The sequence below is a fragment of the Archocentrus centrarchus genome, chromosome 19, assembly GCF_007364275.1.
Source record: "Archocentrus centrarchus isolate MPI-CPG fArcCen1 chromosome 19, fArcCen1, whole genome shotgun sequence".
NCBI lineage: Eukaryota > Metazoa > Chordata > Actinopteri > Cichliformes > Cichlidae > Archocentrus > Archocentrus centrarchus.
Genome location: NC_044364.1, coordinates 22,199,577 through 22,222,223, shown reverse-complemented (window position 1 = coordinate 22,222,223; position 22,647 = coordinate 22,199,577). Strand labels below are relative to the sequence as shown.

Here is a 22,647-nt window from a genome sequence, read left to right as displayed (position 1 = left end):
CAGCAGGTGTGACACAAAACTGTGTTTATTTCTAACATGAAAAAAATATCATCAGCAGTGATCTGATCATTCAGCTGTGTGCTAGAAGTAGCTCTGCAGCGGCTCTCCCAAGATGTTCTCCATCTCCTGGATCACCTTCTGGACCTGTTGCTCCACCTCCTCACACTCATCTGGAAAACAAAGAGCAGCTCTGAGCTTTGGTTTGCACTCAACACTCGACACATGATTACAGCAAAGCTCTGTCTGAGCTTATAAATGGGATTTTACTGCAGGTCTCATATTCTGCTTGGATTTTATTGTTTCTGATGTTGTATTTGATTTCAACTTCCAGTGATATTTTTCCATGATGGCAGAAACTGCTGTGACCTTTTTCTCTTTGTTTAATTCTGACTTTGCTGAAAACATCTGGATCTGACCAGGTGTGCCAGTCAGTTTTGTCTCCTGCTCACATCAAGTATGAGCTTGAGCCACAGAGAGGTGCTGCCCTCTAGTGGCCAATGGCTACATTACATCATATACCCAACAGTTAATTTGAAGTGTATATGAACAAGTGTGTCTCTGTGTGTCCTCACCCTCCATGAGTTCAGCCAGGAAGGGAATGGTCTCTGGCAGCAGCACCATGTAGCTCTCCTTCAGTTTGGACGCCAGCTCCATGAGCATCAGCAGAGAGGAGAACCGCACCTGAGGAGGAGAGAGAGAAAGGTGTTCATCATGATCAGTAATCAATCAATACATACACCTCATGAGTAGGAGTCCAATTATGGCAAAAATGTTAAAATAAAAATTAAAAAAAAGGTAAGTTTATGATAAAAAATAATTTCTGACAATACTATTTCATAAATAAGACTGCATAAAACTGGCACTATTTAATCTTGGAAACCTTGGGCTTCCGTAATTAAAAAAAAAAAAAAAAACTTCATATTTTCATTGTAAACAGGTTTACTGCCTCACTGAGACCAGACAGCGCCACAGAGTGCCGTGAAGCTCGACTGACGACATTATAAAATTCACTGTGGCCTTGCTGCACCTCTGCGATGACACTCGGGGCACAGGAGCCGCCTGACAGGTGCGTGTACGTGAGCTCACCTTGGCGTCAGAGTGCCTGGTCTTCAGGAGGATCTGATAGTTGAGGGTCTTCCACTGCGAGTCGTCAGCCATCGCCACCGAGAACTGCCCGACGCAGGGCACCAGGTGCTGGGTGATGCGCTGCTGGTACCGCTGCTCACCGCCAAGTCGGTTCTCCAGCTGGAAGCAAACATAGAAACCATCTCAGAGCTTTTAAAGAACCTTTCCTTGAATTTAACTTCACTGAGTGCCCTGAAGGTTTGTTCAGGATAAACACTAAACCATCTGAAGGTCAAAGTTCAGACACACAAAGTGACTATGAGACCTTTATTGTTCTCATTTCAAAAACTGAAAAATAATCATAGGTAAAAAAATCATTATTCTGATGTAATTAATCACAACCTCAACTACACAAAATATTGTTTATGTGACCTGACGATGTTCCTGCGTCTCACCTGGTCAACGAGTGGGTTCAGCAGGGCGTCAGCTCGCTCCCGGCTCAGGAAGCGCTGCGTGTCGTACAGGAAGATCTTGTAGAGACAGTCGAGGATGTACTGCAGCAGCAGGCAGCTCTTCTCCTCACCATCATCATCAGAGTCAAACAGCAGCGTGTCTGAGACGAACAGGAAACAAAATACATCAGATTATTAACAAAACAAAACAGCAGCAAAATAATCTAAAATAATTACATAAGTTAAATACAATAAAGAAATAAGTCAAGAAAGGTGAAATTTAATTAAAATAATTTGTTAAATAAATAAATAGTTAAATATTTGCAAATAGATAAATGAATAATAAAAAACTAATAAAAATATTAATAATTTACAAATAAAATAAGGAAACATCAAAATAATTAAAAATAAATTACTTAAAATAGAAAAATATTCAGTAATTAAAGATTTAAATAAAATAAGGAAACACCAAAATAAAATAAGCTAACTAAAATACATTAAACAATAAAAATGGAATAAAAATCAAAAAATTACAAATAAAACTGATTAACATGAACAATCAAATTCTTTGTTAAAGTAAAATAAAAATTAAACTTATAAAATATTTTTAAAACTCTTGAATTAAAGTACAAACCTGTGCTGGAGCTGCTGGTTTGTCTCAGCACGTCTGCGAATGGTTTCACCAGGTTTCCAGCGAACAGCACGAAGAGTCCTTTGAGGCGCTCGGCGATGCGGTCGGACAGTCGGTAGAAGGTCAGCAGACGATCTTTACGGTCCGATTTACTCCAGTCAAAGAGCTGAAAGACAGACAGTTATTGGCACCTGGAGGGAAACTGAGACAGCGGCTGCATCTTCGGGGCGGCGGCGTTACCTTGAAGAAGAGCGGCCTGAATGTGACCTCAGACAGCTTCATCACCATGGCGATCAGGCAGTCGATCACGCAGCCCTCGACCTGCGCAGTCTTCTCCAGATCGCCCTGAAGATGAGAGAGAAGAGTCAGAGGACACTGAACTGCTTCCTGTTTGCAAAGTAATCTGAGTACATTTACTCGAGTACAAACTGCAGGTGAGAAACAGGAAGCCGAGCGAACCTGGCAGTGCTCGGAGCGGAAGTCGAGCGCAGTGAGGAAGAACGTGGTGAGCTCTGATTGGTGGAAGTTGAGCTGGTCTTTCGCCATCTGAGCAATGTGCTCCTTTAGGATGCTCAGCAGCGCCCCCAGCTGACTCTGCAGGGAAACAACAAAACATTCACTGCTGAGATGCCTTTAATAGATTTTTAATGTTTCTTCTTTTTTCCTGTTTTGAACTACGATGTTTAAAAATGTTTTATAATATTTACACAGGATGTTACTGCTGTTTACAGAGTGTCTGTAGGTTCTTTAGGTTGAAGTTGAGACATTTTTAATAAAGTTTAACATGAGAATTTGGAATTTTAAGACCATTTTTAGTCCCTGAATCCATCACTTATGTGTTTGAATCATTCTGGAAAGCCTTTGAAGAGGAGACACAAAACTGTGCACTTACCCAAAACTTTAACTTTATTAGTTAAAGCTTTTAACGGATTTTACAGTTTGTGGATTTGGAAAATAAACCTGAGTGCAGCTCAACTCAGCTCTTACCTTCTTGTTGACCACTAAGCTGTTGTAGCACCTGCTGAGGGTGGGCAATAGGACCCTGGGGGGTAGTTTGGTGGCGAGGGTGCTCTTTAGGGAGGAGAGACGGGTGGAGAGCTGGGTGAAGGATGAGGAAGAGGAGGAGGAGGAGGAGGAGATCTCCAGCAGCCGGGTCAGCCGACACACCTGCAGGAAGAAAGAGGAAGAGTGAAGAATTTTTAGAAATCGTTTTATAACGAGTCCCTGTGAAGCTCGGGTTGGCACTTCCAGGGTGACTGGTGACCAAACAGTGAGTCCCACCAGAACAAGAGCAACATGAGAGGAATAATTTATGTATGTATGTGTGTGTGTGTGTGTGTGTGTGTGTGTGTGTGTGGAGGGAAAAGTCAAACAATCAGAAAAAATACAAACTGCATTTTTTAAATGAGAATTTAATTTATTAAAAAGGGAAAAAATATCCAAATCTACCCCGTGTGGAAAAGTAATTCCCCACCCTTTATTGAATCATGAATTAACTCTGATTAACCATATTTTTTGGAGAGTTCAGTTTTACTGCCACACCCTGGCCTGATTACTGCCAGACACACTGAAACCACTTCAATAGAGCCTCTCTGACAAAGTGAAAAAGGCTAAAAGCTCTCAAAGAGCAACACATCATGCCACGATCTAAAGAAACAGCTGAGAAACAAAGTCACATCTATCAGTCTGGAAAGGGTTACTAAGCCAGTTCTAAGGCATTGGGACTCCAGTGAACCACGGTGAGAATCATTATCCACAAATGGAAAAAATCTGGAACAGTGGGGAATCTTCCCAGGAGTGGCCGGCTATCAAAATGACTCCAAGAGCACATCAGCGACTCATCCAGGAGGTCAGAAAAACATCGAACAACATCTAAAGAACTGCAGACCTCACTTGGCTCAGTTAAGGTCAGAGTTCAGTGAGAAAGACTGGGCAAAAATGGCTCCAAGAAGAAAACCACTGCTGACCAATAAGAATACAAAGGCTCGTCTCACATTTGCTAACATCTCGATGATCCCCAAGACTTTTTGGGAAAATATTCTGTGGACTGATGAGACAAAAGCTGAACTTTATAGAAGGTTTGAGTCCAGTTACATCTGCATAAAACTAACACAACATTTCATAAAGAGAACGTCATACCAACCATCAAAGATGCTGGTGGTACTGTGATGGTCTGGAGCTGCTTTGTTGTAATTGATGGAACCATGAATTCTGCTCTACCAGAACATCCTGGAGGAGGATGTCCAGCCATCAGTTTGTACCCTGAAGCTCACATATCAGCAAGTCCACGTCTGAGTGGATTTAAAAAAAATTAAAAAACAAACAAACTGAAGGCTTTGGACCGGCCTAGTCAAAGTCTAGACTTAAATCAGACTGAGCTGCTTTGACCTTAAAACAGGCCTTTCATGCTGGAAAACCCTCAAATGTGGCTGAATTCAAACTATTCTGCGAAGAAGAGTGGGCCAAAATTCCTCCACAGCGATGAGGAAAACTCACTGCCAGGTATCACAAACTCGTGATTACAATTAGTTTTAGGGGCAGTTACTTTTTCACACAGGGCAGGCAGGTTTGTATTTTGTATTTATTTGCATTTTGTAGAAGTCAGGTCTTTGTCTAACATTAAAATTAGTTTGATGGTCTGAAACACGTAAGTGTGATGGGGACTTCGGATGGTTTCTCTTTAATGTCAGTGGCAAGCAAAAGCATGCAGTACTTTCCAAATGAATCACTTCCTGAAGTCACAGCACGCCATCATCAGGCTTCCTTCACAATTTGAGGTCAAATTTTGAAGGAAGCCAAAAAAATGAGGAGAAAAATCAAGTGTGAGTAGAGGCATAGAGTGAGCTCCAATAAGAATCATATTTATGCATCTTCTTGTAACCTTTCCTTTCTTTATCTAATGCATTCAAGTGTTCAACGCCTCCTACAGGTTTTACCTGTAAGGTGATGTCATGCAGGTATGGGCTGATGAAATGTGGCAGCGTCTCTGTGACCCGCTGCAGCGCAGTGACGGCACTCAGCAGGTAGATCTCATTGGTCAGCAGCTCCTTCCTGTCTGTGAGCACGTGCAGTACGGCTGGCATCAACCTACAGAACAAACACACGACAGTCAGCTGACTGCCAGGCGCCGCCCCAGCATGGTCGTGTGGGTGTTACAGACCTGGGTAGCTGCGGGATAGCGAGGGCCTTCAGCGTGCTGACCACCTCGGCGATGCAGAGCAGAGCGCTGCCCGTCACGTTCTTCTCTTCATCCGCTGTTGTGATGATCTCCACTGTCTGCAGCAGCACAGGGACAAATTCCTCCTGGTGGTCGGAGCCAAAACTGCGGCAGAGCAGCTTAAGGCTGAAGAGTGCTGTCTGTCTGTTGATAGCCTGTTCCGCCTCATCCACGAGCTTCCCATGACCTTTACCCACGATGTTCAGCAGGTCGCTGATCAGCTGGAGGAGCACTGTTACCTGAGAACAGACAGGAAGTTAATCTCATTGCTTCATACTGAAGGCACTGTGTGATCACCGGCATGTGCATGTTTCATTGTTACACATCTGTGTATCAAAACCTGACGTCACTTCCTGTTACACGTCTTCACGTTACCTGCTGTGCGTCCCACTGTGTCCTGTGCTGCAGTTTGTTGTTCAGCAGGTCCATGGCCTTCCTCCTGACTGATGCCAGCTCGTTTCCCATCAGTCCCCTCATCACCGTGATGAAGGTGTCCGTGGGCAAAAGGGCGTTCACCTGGACAAAAGTAAGAAGGTAAGAGTGCGTCTGTGGGGCGCTTTTGCTCCTCCAAGCAGCAGAAGAAGAAACTGACTTTAAACGTGGATTTAGGACACATTTATCTCTGACCTGCTCCATTTCTCCCTGTAAATGTTAACCAGCAGAATTTAAATAAAGCTTGATTCAAACCTTGTCCAGGACATCATAGGCTTTATTGAGCAGAACTCTCCAGAACTTGGCGGTGGGTTTGTCGGCGTTCTCCTCAACACAACGAGCAACGCTGTGGATGTAGCGCAGGATCTCCTCCAGCAGCCTGTAAGAGAACACGCCAAACGTTCAGCCGCTTGCCGAATGTGCATGTGACAGCATGACATCACTTTGTCGCTCACCTCTGCTGCAGCAGCTGCAGAGACGCGTCCTCATCATCGCTGCTGTCAGAGACCTGAAACATACACAATCAAACGTTTATCACCATCACGGTGGATGCACTCTCCGTACCGCCTGACTGTAAGTCACCCACCTTCCTGATGAAGCTCGCTGAGCCGAGCAGCTGCGCCATGAAGGACACGGACAGGAACTTGAAGTGTCGCAGCTCTTTGCTGCTGTGAGCGTCCACGCTGAAGATCAGCTCCTCCACCTTCTCCTCCTCGTCTTCCTTCTTCTTCGCTCCTCGCCGGCCGACGGGCCGTTTCGCTGGAGCTGCAGAAACAAAGACCCAAAACTCTGTCAGGCTATGGAGGCCCAAACATGCCAAAAAAATCTAAAACTATATACAGAATTAAATTTAAAGTTTATATCACTATTAAATGCTCTTTTTGCTTTCTTATCTACATATTTATTTTGTCCTTTATATTAAATACTTAAATTGCTTAAAAAACATCAAAACCATATTTACTTCTATATTTATGTTTTCATAATCGCTTCACTTTGTGATAAAATTTCTGTTTGCCATCTTATTTATTTACTAATTTATCTCTTTATTACTCCCTGTTTGTCTCCTGCATTCTCTTTAGTTTTTGAAGTTGGGAAATAAAATAATTTATTTCTGTATATTTAAATTACTTAACTTTGTATTTTTCCTGTAATTATTTATTTACTATATGGGAAAAAAATGAATAAAATGAATAAAATTTAAATTAGCAATAAAATTAGCAAATAATTATTATTTTATACATACATTTATACATTTTTTTTTGTTACCCATTTTCAAAGTGATTAACCTCTTTGGGTTATATCAGAAGAGCTTATGGTGTTAAAATCTGCCAAATTAAAGATATGGCACTACCTGCTGTGGTGGCCTGTTGTGACAAGGGAGGAGCTGAAAGGTCTTTTAATTGATTAATATTATTATTATCAAAATAACTGAAATACATTAACAGAGGAAATGTAATGAAATAAACACAGAAACTAAATTGGAAATCATTTTTTTTACATTATAGAGGGTTAATTTATGCCGACACATTTAAAGATTTTTTTCCTTCAGACTTTGGCCGTGACAGCCCTCTGTACCAAAAAATAAATTATTATTTTATTGATGAACTTTATATAAAACTTCCTCTTGTCTCTGCTGATTATTTTTCTTCAAAACTCTTTTCCCCCTCACCGTCATCTTTGTCATCCGGCAGCTGCAGCAGGAAGTTGAGGATGCTGATGAGCGAGGTCAGCTGATTGCTGACATCGAACTCACAGCACAGAGAAATCCAGAAGTCCACGTCTCTCTCTAGAGCTGCATCCTGCTCACAAAAAATAAAAACAAAACTTGCAAATCATGCAAAGACACAGAATGAGACAACAAGCTCCGCTCCACAGATACAGGCGTTTGTCACCTTCTCGCTGGCGGAGCCAGAGCTCTGCGTGGCGTGCAGCTTGAACAGGAGGACCAAGAGGACCCAGAGGAAGCGGGCGGGGCCAAGCGTGGCCACCAGCTGGCTGACGATGGGCAGTCGGCGGTGCTCAGGCACGTGGGGCAGTGCGTCGGCAAACACATGCATAATCTTTGTCACTACGGCCATCACGCGAGAGTCGGAGCTGCTGTCAGAGAGCTGCTGGGCCTGGAGGAGGAGGAACGGTAAAGAATTATAATAGAGATAAGACTGAGAGTTTTTTACTGAGATCATCGAGATGGTCTCACCTGGATCAGGGCAGGTATGACCATCTGCACCGTCCTGTCGATGACTCTGAAGCTGTAAGCGTCGTCCAGCCGCATGATGTTGGCACCCATGAAAGTGAAAATGGGCATGATGTTGTGGAGGACTTTCTCCTGCGAGAGGATGAGGAACAAGAAGTCTTTCTTTTTTTGGTGCTTTTGTTTTATGGAGGACTGAACATGTCAAAATGTATGTAAATATATTCATGATAAAAAATATACTTTTGAATGCAACAAAAATGTGTTTACTTTGTTTTAATTCCCATATGTATTTATTTGTTCATTCATTTCTTTTTTAAAATTCCAATCTTCAGTAATAACGCAATGAAACATTCCACTACATGTAACAAATTTTTAAATTACTGTTTTATTTTGTACTAATTACTGATTTTTTATTCCCCTGTGTATTTTTGATTTTAAATAAATTCATAAATACACAAAAATAAATGTCTCCATATAAAAAGTACTGAAATAATTCTACATTTGTTATCCTCTTTACTTTTTCATTAAGATTAATAATGAAACATTTTCTCAGAAGATTTTGGTGCTTTAAATGGTATATTATTATCTTTTTTATTAAGTGATTTATTGATTCATGTATTTTTAAATTTTGGATGTCTTCGATCTCTGGACATGACCGATCGATGTTTTTTTGGTTACCTTAAAGAAAAAAATTTGATTTTTTTTTTTTTTTTTTTTTAAAGGAGGAGGAGGAGTTTCAGCCTCAGGGGGTGGAGCTTAGACTGCTCCTCGCATCAGTGGCATAAATTGATCTTTAAATAATGTCCTGCAGCTAAAACGCTCTCAGCTCCAGACAGAGACTGAGGAGGAGGAGCGATGAAGCTGAAAAAGCTAAACAGAAAAGGAGGCGGAGCTCTTACAGGGAAGATGGTGGCGGCAGTGCCCAGCAGCAGCAGGGCGTGGTGGTGAGTCTGCGGCATGTCGGATGTTCGAATGCACTGAACCACGAGCTCCACGCTGAACTTATCTTCATCCAGGATGTCTGCAAAGAGCAAGATCACAGTGAAGCACGCACGCACGCACACACGCACACACCTTCATCCTCTTCCAACACCCACCTGCAGCCACAGGTCCACCACCGGCAGACAGCTTGTGGCAGATGTTGAGCAGACAGCTGAGCAGCAGCTGTTTGGTGTACTCCATGTTGGCGTTATCGTCTGAGCACGGCTCCAAGCTCCTGATGACAAACAAACAATTTTCATCTATTTATTTTCCTCCTGTTTATTTCTGTAACTTCTGTTTCTAAATAAAAGAAACAGAAAAAAAACCAACAGGAAATAAATCAAGAAATAACCACACACAGCAGCACCAGACTTCATTCAAATGGTCTCCAATTTTACATAATATAGTTTTTCTACGGCTGCTCATTTGTTTGTCCTGAAAAACAAAATCCTGCCGCTCTGCTGTGTTTTGGACAAAACCTGCTCTAAATAATTCATGACAAGAAGCATTTAAATCAGAAACTCTAAGCGCCGTAATGTTACCTGGTGAGCAGAGAGAACAGAACTGGCACCAACACCTGGGCTCTCTTCAGCTTCTTCTTGTGCTGCAACAGCTCCAGGATCAGGGTCACTCTCTGCCACGACACAGCGCCCCCCTCTGGACCCACACTGCTGCTCTCCTGAGGTCTCCTGAACACAAACAGCAGCAGTTCAGACTGTCTGCAGTCATCACAGCAGCCACTCATCACACTAAAGTGTGGCAGAAGCTGCTTCTGGGAAATCGCGGCTCAGTTTTCTTTTTTTGCAGCTGAAGGCTGACATTTTCCAGGAGAGACTGGATTCAGAAGCTTTCTTTGGTTTCAATCTTTTACTTGTGCTCCATCCATCCATCCATCTCTCATCTTAATATATATTTGGTGCATTTAATTGCATATTTATTTTTCACTAAGTGATTTGATAATATAATTTGTCAGATTTGGTCCTCCATATCAGTCAACTGCAAATACTTGTCACAACTTCTTTTAATTACACAAATGATGTAAGAGCTGCAGAAAGCAGAGCAGATGATTAACAGATGAATATGAAAAAAATAATACATTTTAATTATAATTTTAATTCATTTATTTTCATTTCTCAGACACTTTTGTCTGAATCTCATCACAAATTTCAGCTTTCAAACAGCGTCGGTCAAAGGTCACAGGAGCCACGTTTCAGAGCAGAAATGATGAAAATACCTCTGTGACAGGCGGCTCCGGCGGGTTTGCTGCACCGTCACGCTGACTTTGGGTTTCTCTGGAGGAGCGAGCTCATTGGCCAGCAGCTGACAGTCAACGACAATCTGAGGAGAACAAGAAAGGTCGACGCTTCAGCGATTCGCTCAAAGGATGATTGATCTAATCAATTTGGTAATTCGGCTCACCCCTTTGAAGACGCTGCTGATGGTGTTAGCCACCAGCGGACTCCTGCTCTCCACCAGCAGGTCAAACATGACCGACAGCAGCTTCTGCTGCACCTTCTCGTCTGCGATGGCTGAGAAGAATGGCTTCGTGATCTGCAGAGACACACAGAGACATCTGAACACCAAATCCACAGTCTTCATCAGCTAACTGAACATTTACCTGCAGGTTTGGGGCTGGATTTTAATCAGGTCCAAGAGTTCTTTAACTACCACATGCTAAATGTTTTCAAACTGGGTTTACTCAACCTTTAGACATGGTTTAAATCAGTTAGACTGGTTTTACAATAAAAAAATGGACAACCTCAGCATTACTGATTCTGGAGCCAAAAGTGACCGTAAGGGACGAGATGGTAAAGTGTGAACTTGTGGGGGAAGTTAGCTTTTTCTGAAGTTTCTCTGAGCTCCTTTAAAACAACGAGTCTCCTGATTGGCAGATTTGGACCCTATGTCCTCCTGACCTGCTCCAGAGCGATGATGTGGCAGCTTGGGATGTCAGCGTGCTGCTGGGTGGAGGTCTTCAGAGCTCTGACAAACAGATCCAAACAGTTCTGGTCTTTGGCCAGCAGGGGGGCTGAGGCCTCGTTGTATTTCCCCAGGACAAGCTGCAGGAGCTGGGCCTCGGCCCGCAGCAGGGTCGGGGTGTCTGGACCGGTCTCCAGGAGGCGATCCAGGGCAGGAAGCACGCCAGAGAGGACGGACTGAGAGGGGGAGGTGGAGGCAGGAAAGTCACAATGAGGCAAAAAGGCATCAAAGCATCATTCAATTTAGTCTTTAGTCTTCTTTAACTTTAACCCAAATCAGACCCGAAGATACCAGATTAATCTGCACAGGAAACAATTATTAGCTCCACACCAGAGATCTGCTCACTGCATGAAGATCTGCTGACTAAGACTTTTGAGGTTTTGACTCAAATCAGTTTCTCAGACATTTTCTCTCTAAAATGTAAATAAACGCTGAAAAATAAGAAAACATTTTGGACTTTTTTCCCCCCAATATAAAAGCACACCAATTTCACCCAGTGACGTCCCAACCACTCAGGAAACACACGTTTTCCCCTAGCGACTGGAGGACTGTTAATCGTGATTATCAAAGATTTCAGTCTGATGCTGCCCAGAAGGTCTGAGCTGAACAATAAACTGTCTGAACTTTTAACAGCTGTGACAGAAAAAGACCAAACAGCGATGAACAGACAGACAAAAAGCAGAATATCAAAGTCGGCGGTAGCTTGGTGCAGGTGTTTCTAGCTCAGGTGTGTTCCCGCACCCCCTCACCTGTCCATTGATGTGGCTCAGCGCTCTCAGCAGGGCAGCAGCACTGTACGATGGGCAGCTGGGAGTCTGAATGCTCTGCAGCAGCAGCTGCATCGCCACTGCCAGCTTCTTCTGCTGCGGCTTCGCTTTGCTGGACGAAGACTCGTCGTGCAGCATGCCAAGAGCCTGTGGGCAGAAACAGGAAGTCAGAACAACGAATCCAGGAAGTCCACTCATGTTTTTAAGGCTCTAACTGCAGTTCATCACAGATTTGGACCAATCAGCAGGAAAAGAGTCCTCACTGTGCTGAGGTACAAGGGGTCAGCGATGATCTCCTCCGAGGTTGTCAGAAGCTTCTCTGTGATTGGCTGGAAGGGGGAGTTGTTGGCTGCTGATAGGCTCTGCAGGACGCTGAGTGCCGCCCTCCTAACCTCCCGAACCGGAGAAGTGAGGCAAACGAGCAGAGACGGGACCACTAACACACACACACACACACACACACACGTGCACACACGCGCGCGCACACACACACACACACACACACACACACGCGCGCGCACACACACACACGCACACGCGCACACACACACACACACACAGTTCATGTTTTGGATCAATCAGGTTAATCAGACGATCTTTTTGATCTCTGAACGGTAAATAAAGAGTTATAACAAACTGGTGACCAAATTTCATTAAATTTTAGAAGATTTCAAGATATTATAATTATTTCAATGAATAATTCATAAAAAAGAATAAATCTCAGGATTTATTTTTTTTTTTACTTTTCTTTTTAGCTTTGGACCATTTTGTATTATAATGTATTTGTATGTTTTTATTTTTTTGCCTACAATGATTTAATTTTTTCTTCTTTGGTATGCAACCAAAAAAAAAAAAAAAAAAAAAAAAAAAAAATCTTACCGGGTGAGTCGGCGGCCGCCAGCTCATCCATCGCCCCGGCAGGTTGGGTGCTCAGCAGCGCTCGGCCCATGTACAGCGCCTGAGTCTGCAGGACGGCACCCACCTTCACATCCAGCTGGTCTCCATGGTTACTGCTGTATCCCCACAGCACGCACAGGAACCTGAAGAGCACCGGCAGCTCACGCAGGTGGACCTGAAGGACACAGCAATAAATGAAGGTTTCTCAGGATCGTTCAGTCAAACTGAAACACGCAGCTACGGTTCAGCCTGTTTGCAGGAAATGATGTCGTACCTGGATGAGCAGCTTCATCAGCTCTCTGAAGCTGTCAGCCGTTGCTCCCTCGGCCGCGCCGCTCATGATGACGCTAAAGAGGCGGCAGATCAGACCCAGGTAACAGCAGGTGTTTGTGTCGAGCTTCTCCGGGTTCCACCAAATCGCACCTGGAAGACAATCATGTCTTTCTTTTTCTTTCTACATAAAGCTGCAGAGATTACGTTCTCCAAGAGTTTTTACCTTTGAAGGACGCATCGTGACACCTGAGACCGGAGATGAAGTCTCTGAGCAGAGCGATGAGTACAAAGCTGTACTCTCTGTCCAGCTGTTCACCTGGCAGCTGAGCACATCTGCTCAGGTAGAGTGCCACTGCCTCAGAGAAGGAGGTAGACACGGAGCCAGGACGCTCAGATTCCTGTTTAAAACAAACAACCCGTCAAAACCTGCCACCTACATTACCCACAATGCAGGTGGGTTCTGTTCTCACCTTAACAGCGAAGTTTGTGTTTATTGAGTTAAAGTTTGACCAACCTGTGCGGCATCACTCCATATGATCTCCAGCAGGGGTCGTTCCAGAAGCACAAAGACCCTCTGAGCGGTGAGCAGGTGCTGCGTCTCGCTCAGCTCGCCCAGGCCGAGCAGCAGCGTCCGGGTCAGAACCAGGAAGGCTGCCCTGTCTCTGAGGCCGGAGCCATGCTGCTGCTCCACCAGCAGAGCGAGATTCTCCAACTGTCCACGACACACGGAAAACAATCAGCTGACAGTTTTCACTTACTCACTCCAGAGCTGAGTGCAGATGACTACGGACTCACACACACACACACACACACACACACACACACACACACACACACACACACACACACACACACACACACACACACACACACACACAACATTTACACTTTAAAACTTTAGCTAAAATTCCTCGAGGATAAATGAAGGTATGAAGCGGTATAACTAACATCTGCTTTCTGACTCATGTAAAGAAAGGCTGTTTGAACTCACAGCATCGCGTTTAGAGAAGTGCTCCATGTTTGCCAGGTTCTTTGTCAGCGTGGAGACCAAACGATCATTGGCCAGACCTACGAAGTCGGGCTCGGAGCTTCTCTTCATCACTTCATCGAGTTCTGTGTGGACACGAACAATGTTTTCAGACAGTGAAGCTGGTCGATGTCACTCAGCTGCTACTTTAGAGCCATGAAAACATAACAGGTCTGAAACAAATCCAGATTTCCTACAGAGCCTTTAAAGGCCTTCAGAGCTTCTAAATGATAGACACCACTGTCGTTCCAGCAGGAGGGGCTTTTATTGTGAAACAGCCACAGGAAATGTGTGTTACCTCGGTCCCAGTTCAAGGTGAGGGGGTGTTTGGTAAGGAAGGGGGACCGGACAATGCAGCGAGCAAAGTCCAGCTGTGCCGAGGTGACGACCAGGAAGGGTAGCAGCTTCCAGCCCATCTTCTGCATCAGCTCGCCATCACCCTTTCCCAGCCGTGGGTCAGACAGTAAACGAACCGCCTCCATCACCACGGGAAGCCTGGAGGAAAGAATCTCAGATTTAGAGAAGTGTCATGAAGGCATCATCAACACGAGCCAGTATAATGAAGCTTCACTGACCATCGCTCAGCCACCGACTGATCGGCTCTGTACAGCAGAGACAGCAGACTTGAGAAGGCGTCCTCGTGATCCACAATATCAAACACCACCTGAAACAAGAGAAACAGCTCAACACCGCCATCAAACAAAATGCCATCAAATCCGGTAATGATTGCCTCACTGACCTCCAGGACTTTGAGAGCGGCAGCTATGACCTCCGGTGAGTCGTCATTCAAACGCTCCATGATGGCATCTTTCAGGAAGGCTTCATCCAGACTCTGCTGCTGCTCAGAGGAAACACGGCCATGAGGAGAAGTTAAATGCCCCATAAAAGCCTCAGCCTTTAATTCTGTACATTCATAGGTTCATAACTCTAATTTCATGTGTCTAATATTCAACAATCACACTGTTACGGTCACAAACCAATCACAGACTTAAAGCTTTCATTGATTTTCCCTGAACTTCTTGAAGAGAAAAGAACAGGGCTCAGAAGAGAGCCCTGAGGTGCACCACAGCTAAGTATTAACAGGGGTTAAACTTCACCTGAAGGAAACAGAAACTCTGTTTTCTGTTGTCTTTGAACAGAGGGAGAGAATCAAACAGGAAGTCTACCTGTTCAGCAATGATGACATCCTTCAGGTGCTCCACAGCTGAGACTCTGACTGAAGGCTGGGGGTGTTTCAGGCTGAGCAGCAGTGACGTCTCTGAGTTGCCTAAAATCTACCAACACAGACCCACAGAGCTCAGAGAGATGAAGACCAACAGGAAGCAGCTTCTGTTTGATGTAAATATGAACCATCAATCAAATGGACAATCTGTAACTCACCTGGTGTTTCCCACTGCTCAGTGACAAAGACAGAAACTGGTGGAAGAGTTGTTTCTGCTCCACGCTGCCAATGTCAGTCACACAACCTGTGAGGACGCCGTCCAGAGCGCCACAGTACCTGACAGAGGAGAATGTTTTTCTTTAAGCTTTATTCAAGATGGATCATTCAGCAAGGGAACAAGTGGGCAAGATGGGAGGAAAATCTTTAAATATCCAGATTCCCAAACACCTCTGCGTTTATCGAACTGAAATGAAATGCGTACATACTTGGACTCGAACAGGCGCACCAGAGGCAGCAGATGCTGGTTAAGGGCTGACAGGTCTTCAGGTGAGCGCTCGGTCTGTCTAAGATACTCGTCCAGCAGCAGGCTGCAGGAAAAACACAAAAATAGTAAAAAGAGCCCACACCAAAACGCAGAAACTGAAAACCCCCCAAAGACTCTGATCCAGCGTGAGGCTTACCGAGCCACAGTCCAGTCCAGGTCTTTGGTCAGGGGGACGGACTCCAGGATGGACTTCAGCACTCCGAGCTTCTCCGTCTCACCTGTGACACAGAAACTCAGGTAAACTCTGATCTGACCTGTGAAGCTGCAAAACATCTTCAACATAAATGTTGCAGGTCTCACCCGAGCTGCTGGTAAACATGCTTTGGACCAGGTGAGGCAGCAGGTAGCGCAGCAGAGGGCTGACATCATGAACCGCCGCCATGACCTGCAGCGTCGAAACCAGTGCCGGCATTGAGCATAGACGGAAGGCAGCTCTGGGCACATGGGAAAGATCAGACAGGTGAGAGGGTTTCACACCTAAACAGAGGATGTACAAAACATCTCAACCGGGCAGTCTCGGCCCTACCTGGGTCCCACGGCACCCTCCTTCTGGTTCTGCAGCAGTACGATAAGGCAGCCCAGACCCTCCTTGGCGAGGACAGGCTCTTTGTTCAGAGACTTGCTGATGTGCATGGCGAGGCTGTCAACTAGACTTGCCTCCATCACCACCTTCACCGCCAGTTGGCATACAATCATGTAGGTTGCGGCTTTGTAGTCTGCCAGTGATGACTTCAGACCCTGAGGCAACGAGACATGTCTCAAATTAAATCACCAGTTGTGTTTTCAGGTAAATAAAGCAGTGAAAACCCAGTTGCAGACACAGCTGCACAAGCTGCAGGTAAGTGTGACTGTTACCGTCTGGACGTATGGCAGCAGTTTGGAGATGATGGTGTTGGACACTTTGTCCACGGCGTCCAAAGCGGGGACGATGGTACAGGCGTAAAAGGAGAAGATCACTCTGAGCTGGGAGCAACTTCCCGAGTGTCCAGAATAAGCCTGAAGAGAAGAGGGAAAGCACTGAATACAGGTAACTGTCCAGGTGTTCCACAGGGATCAATCTCAGAGCCGCTGCTCTTTGTTCAGTCTGACATCAAACATCTCCATTTCTTTGAACTGTTCTTTTTCCAGGCTGGAATAATTGCACAGCACACATCTTACCCTGGAACCTAAAAGCTGGAGAGGCCAATAATAAAACAAGAGCCTCATCAGGTGACAGGAGGAGTCAGGAGGTTACCTCAATGGATCTGGTCACCAGGGTGCAGATGAAGTCCATGAAGCTCAGGTCCGTGTAGCAGTGAGTGATCAGAGTTCCTCTGGACAACGGCACGCCGGGTTTCTGAAGCAAAAACACCAAATACAAACGATTTAAAGTTATTCTGATCATCAGACGGTCCTTGTTCAGTAGTCTCACCAAACCAAGAAGCTACACTGACTCCAATCATCATCTGAGTTTCTGAGGAGTCGACACACACGGGCTAACGTGCTCAGGTTGTTGCTGAAGTTCTTGTTGGACACCATCAATAACCCTGCACGGTGAGCTGAACTCTGTATGCTGCTTGTTTAAAAGTCCCGAACACATTCAGAAACTGCAAGCGAGTGTGAGGTGAGGAGAGAGACCGACCTGCAGGCTCTGCAGCCAGTTCCAGCGACTCGTGGCGTCGCTGATCTTGAGGAGCTGCAGGACTCGCACGAACATGTTGGTGTTATGATACGGCAGCGCGCAGGCCAGCAGGCTGTCGGCGTTATACAGCTGGATGTGGAAACTGCAACACGGGAAAAGTCAACATCACCACCAGCGTAAAACATTAAATAACGATGAGAGCATCAGCTCAGAAGCAAATCTGAAGTTTTCTCAGAGAACTTTGGTGTGTGAACCAAAGTAAATAATAAATAAAGGTTTGCCTGAAACTTTCATAATAATTTAAATCTTCAGGTAACTTTGGCCGGTCAGTGTTACTACAAACAGGAAAACGTCTAAAAAGAAGAAAAATTATGGTTCAATCTGAGACTGAAAAATTTATTTGTGCCAAGTTTAAAAGAGGATCATTTCTATTTTAATAAAGTGATAATGCCTTAAATTTGCTTTCTGTATAGCTGGTGTGGTCCATGAATTATCACGTTACTGATATAATTTAGTGAAGCAATATGACAGAAAAATGACAGTGCTGAATTTAAAAGGGGATCATTTCAGTGTCTGCTGGTGAAATTAACAAAGCATCACCTGTACCTTAAAACTGCAATTTTCTGATGGGATTTTAGAGAAGTTGTTAAAGATTGGCTTGATAATGATCCCTATTTCAGTTTAAAGTGTATTAACTCTTAATTTCAGGTAATTTAAACGGGTCAACATTACCACAGAGGAGAGCAGGTTCACCCTGAGCACATGTGACAGACGTGAAAGCGTCTGGCGAAGCCGTGGAGAATGTTATGCTGCCTGTAACATCGTTCAGCATGACTGCTTTGATGGTGGGTCAGTGATGGTCTTGGGAGGCATATCCATGAAAGGACGCACAGACCTCTACGGGCCAGACAACAGTACCCTGACTGCCATCAGGTATCGGGATGTCAGACTCTACCCTGGTGCAGTGTACAGGCATGCATGAGAGCATGCGGGGGCCATACAAGCTACTGAGGACCATTCTGAGTTGCTGCAATGAAATTTCGGCAAAATGATCTAGCCTGCTGCACCATTTTTTCACCCGCATCAAATGACACTTCACTTAGGAGGACCATCAGGACTTTTCCCAACCAGAAGCCGTGGGTGGATAAATCTGTCCGCGACGCCCTGAGGTCCGCACCGTTGCCTACAACTCTGGCCTCGCCTCTGGGAACATGGAGGACTACAAGGTTGCATCATACAACGTCCGCAGAGCGGTGAAAGAGGCAAAACATCGCTACGGCCGCAGACTGGAACAGCAACTACAACAGTCTGACTCCAGGGGACTGTGGCAGGGACTACGCACCATCACGGACTACAAAGCACCACACACACCCCCGGTGAGTGCCGACGCTTCTCTGGCTGATGAACTCAACATCTTCTTTGCGCGCTTTGAGTCGGGAAGCCGACAGCCCGCTGCGCTCCCGGCCGGAGACACTCACTGTGACGGAGCGCGACGTGAGGAGGGCGTTTAGACGTGTAAACACCAGGAAAGCGGCTGGACCAGATGGTATTAGTGGACGTGTCCTTAAGACCTGTGCGGACCAGCTGGCACCTGTGTTTACACTGATATTCAACCTCTCACTGAAACTGTGTGTGATTCCCACCTGCTTTAAAAAGTCCATCATAGTCCCTGTCCCAAAGAAACCACAACCCCAGCAGCCCCAATGACTTCAGGCCCATAGCACTCACCTCTGTGGTGATGAAGTGTTTTGAGAGACTCATCAAGACATTCATCACCTCCCTCACTGCCCACCCACCCCTCGACCCACTACAGTTTGCATACCGGCCAGACAGATCCACAGATGACGCCATATCCTTCCTCCTCCACAAGACCCTTTCACCACATAGACACTGGTAAGGGGAACTATGTGAGAGTGCTGTTTGTAGATTACAGCTCAGCATTCAACACCATAGTTCCTCCAGGCTGGTCTCTAAGCTGCTGGACCTGGGCCTGGGCCCATCCCTGTGCAGGTGGGTTCACAGCTTCCTGACCAGCAGACCACAGGTGGTACGAGTGGGTCACCTCACCTCATCCTCCCTCCCCCTCAACACTGGATCCCCCCAAGGCTGTGTGCTCAGCCCTCTGCTGTACTCACTGTACACCCATGACTGCGAGGCCACGTCAGAGTCCAACGTCATCATCAAGTTTGCTGACGACACTGCTGTTGTGGGACTAATCTCTCACAATGAGGAGACAGCCTACAGGAGAGAGGTCTCCCGCCTGGAGAACTGGTGCCAGGAGAACCACCTCCTGCTCAACGTCAGCAAAACGAAGGAACTGATCGTGGACTTCAGCAGGAAGCAGCAGAAGGGACTACCATCCACTTGTCCATCAGTTGGTGCTGAGGTGGAAAGAGTGGACACTTTCAAATACCTGGGAGTGACCATCTCACAGGACCTGTCCTGGACTCATCACATAAACCTCACTGTGAAGAAGGCCAGACAGCGTCTCTACCTCCTCAGGCGGCTGAGAGACTTCAAGCTCCCACTCAAGGTGCTCAGGAACTTTTACACCTGCACCATCGAGAGCATCATGCGTGGGAGCATCACCACCTGGATGGGAAACTGCACCAAGCAGGACTTCATGGCCCTAAAAAGGGTGGGTCGTTCAGCTGAACGGACCATCAGAACCACCCTCCCCACCTGCAGGACATTTACACCAAGCAGTGCAGGCTGAGGGCCATGAAGATCCTAAAACAGCCCAGCCACCCCGGACACTCTCTCTTCTCCCTGCTCCCATCAGGCCGGCGTTACCGCTGCCTGAGGGCTAAGACTGAAAGGTTGAAGAAGAGTTTTTACCCACAAGCCATCCGTCTGCTCAACTCTGAGCCCTAACTGGACCATTATTGCACAATGTAAATATTATAATTTATAAAAGTGTGTATAGTGTATAGTATATAGAGTATAGTGTATAGTGTGAATTACTTTTTTTATTTTTATTCTTCTTCTTATTTATATGTGTGTGTATATATGGTTGCAGGTACAAAATACATTTCACTGTGCATTGTACTGTGTATAACTGTGCATGTGACAAATAAACACTATCTTAATCTTAAAAAAAAATGGTGTGGCATCCTTTCATTCCTAACATTACCCAGTCCATATCAATATAAATATCCAGCAGGATTTTATTCCTACTGAAATCTGATGTGTTTTTTAAAGAGCTAATTTAATTTTCTTGAGCAGTATTTCAGTTCAGCACGCTTAAATCACAAAACTGAACTAAAAATTACAAATTCTCCTCAAATTTTAACAGCTGGCTTTAATGAACCGTATTTTAAGCTATAGTGCTCTCTGATAACATACAGAATAACCTGTAACTGTGGTGGTGAAGCGCTACCAGAAATGTCAAAAATTGCCCGAAAAATTTTGAAAAGGTAAAAGAAAATTTGTTGTGAAATAACAGCTGATAAATTGTTAATGCCACCATCATACAGGTGTGGCATTCAGAAACGGGCAGTGAATCTGAAATCTCAAGCTTGGCTTGTTTTTCATTTCTCTAATGATTCACTGCCCAAATACTCAAATTCTCTCCTTTGATGTATTTTCTTGGATAATTGCAGATGTGTGTTGATAGCGTGCAGCATACCGGTGAACCAGCCACTCGATGCACTTGTGAGCCGGCTTGAGGAGGAAGTACGGGCAGAGACGTGTGAGGAACAGTGAGATGCCAGCATCCAGCTTCTCGTTGACCTCCTTGGACTGGACGCTGCGCTCCAGGGTCATCGAGGCGGGGCTGAACAGGGTGCTCTGAAACTCCAGGAACGCCGACTCGATTCCCAGCAACTCCTCCAGCCCCGTGCAGCCTGGATGAGGAAGACAAGGACAGATGGGACGAACGTCAGGGAAGAAATGGGCTAAAAAAAAAGGAAACACGAAAGAGGAGGGCAGAACTAACCGAGGGCAAAGAAGGTGCTCCTGTCCATGGACGCCGCCTCTTTGGGGTCGAAGAGGAGCGAGGCGACCTCCCTGCGGGTCAGCAGGTTGGCATCGCTCTGAGGCAGCGCGAGCCTCTTCAGCTGGTGAGCCAAAGACGTCATGATGGGCGTTTATTCTGAAGGAGACACAAAAACAGTAAAATCAGAGGCTTCATCTCTAATCCTGAGCCCTTCAAACAAACTGAACAACTTTCTTTATACAGCAGAAAAACAGACTGTGAGATGACAGAAACATTCCCGACGCTTCACCTCTTTTAAAAATAAAACCACTTCTGTTAAACATGAAAATCTTAAATATGCAGTTTTTTTAAAAGGGATTCTGGACTGTAAATTAACCTCAGAGCAGAAAATAAAGAGTGAAAAGTTCAAACACAAACCGAAATAACTGCAACAGCAGGTTTTAAATATAAATGTATGATCCATAATTCAGTGTGAAGCATGTGAATACATAAGAATGAACCCAATAACACAACGTTCAGCAGCGATGTGAAGACAAAACTATTTAAAAAAAAAAACTGTTAAATAATGATTTTAGGAACATATTTTGCTTACGAATGTAACAGTGAAATACTCTCGAAAGAAATGAAAGTTAAGGTGACGTCTGTGCGGAGCGACGTTTTAGTTTAAGCGAGAAAACCTTAAATCTGCAGTTTTTTTAAAGGGAGTTTTGAGCGTAAATGATCGGATCCTTCTGCAGCGGCGCGTTAATAACACCGGCCGCTATCAGCTCGGATTAAAGCGACAGAAACTGTCGGAATCACCTGTATAAGAGTCAGAAAATCATATTTGGACTCGAACAGACCGGTTCCAGTCGGATTCAAACGCGGAGGCTTCACGTTCAGAGAGTTTATTACAAGTTTGCGTGGCCTGACACTAACTCTGATATTAATTCTGCGGTTTTCCGAATGGACTTCTGCGAGTGAAAGTACCGCGTCTGAAATATTGTCTTGCTTCTCGCTGGGTTGGGATTATAATCCAGATTAGATGAAGCTCACACTTCAGACTTCTTCTGTAGTCAAAGGTGAACTCTGTGTGACCTCTGTGGTTAGGCTGACCGGAAACACGCGTCCGATCTTTAAAGAATCACAAATATTCAACATTTCAGCGCAAAAAATCCAAAATCCGTACCTGTCTGCTCGGACCGCACTGACACACGTGCGTACGGAACACGATATGACCGGTTTCGTTCTACATCCGGTTCACGGCGGATGTTTTTTTACTTTTTAGTCTTTGATGGCGAAACGAGATGATTCACCCCAATCTACTTCCGTTTGTGCCGGAAACAGTCCGAGACGTTTTATTTTGGAGAAAAAAAAACGCTTTGAAAATCACTCCTCACTGCTTATTTCTTCAAAACAAAACAAAAATATATCAAATTTATGAAGATTAAAAACAGAGAAAAGCTCAAAATCTTTAAAATAAAAAGC

General features: G+C 45.0%; 1 protein-coding gene across 1 annotated transcript; it reads right to left on the bottom strand.

Annotated features, from left to right (window-relative positions):
• Positions 1–50: 50 nt before the first annotated feature.
• On the bottom strand, positions 51–22,401 carry heatr1 (HEAT repeat containing 1). The gene is made up of 45 exons (XM_030754851.1): positions 22,349–22,401; positions 21,181–21,336; positions 20,872–21,088; positions 17,244–17,385; positions 16,857–16,958; positions 16,478–16,618; positions 16,149–16,360; positions 15,923–16,056; positions 15,759–15,840; positions 15,564–15,665; positions 15,297–15,414; positions 15,083–15,190; positions 14,656–14,754; positions 14,492–14,580; positions 14,215–14,411; positions 13,881–14,002; positions 13,404–13,601; positions 13,113–13,287; positions 12,891–13,039; positions 12,599–12,791; positions 11,983–12,155; positions 11,702–11,866; positions 10,889–11,128; positions 10,392–10,523; positions 10,207–10,310; positions 9,515–9,661; positions 9,089–9,207; positions 8,891–9,012; positions 7,995–8,123; positions 7,690–7,914; positions 7,467–7,596; positions 6,384–6,562; positions 6,253–6,305; positions 6,053–6,176; positions 5,741–5,881; positions 5,309–5,604; positions 5,085–5,235; positions 3,136–3,315; positions 2,608–2,742; positions 2,389–2,493; positions 2,152–2,314; positions 1,521–1,678; positions 1,087–1,245; positions 573–681; positions 51–170 (listed from the first exon to the last, which is right to left on the bottom strand). The coding sequence occupies exons 2-45, from the start codon at positions 21,320–21,322 to the stop codon at positions 82–84; spliced, it is 6,450 nt and encodes a 2,149-aa protein (XP_030610711.1). The 5' UTR covers positions 21,323–21,336; positions 22,349–22,401; the 3' UTR covers positions 51–81.
• Between the last annotated feature and the right edge of the window lie 246 nt (positions 22,402–22,647).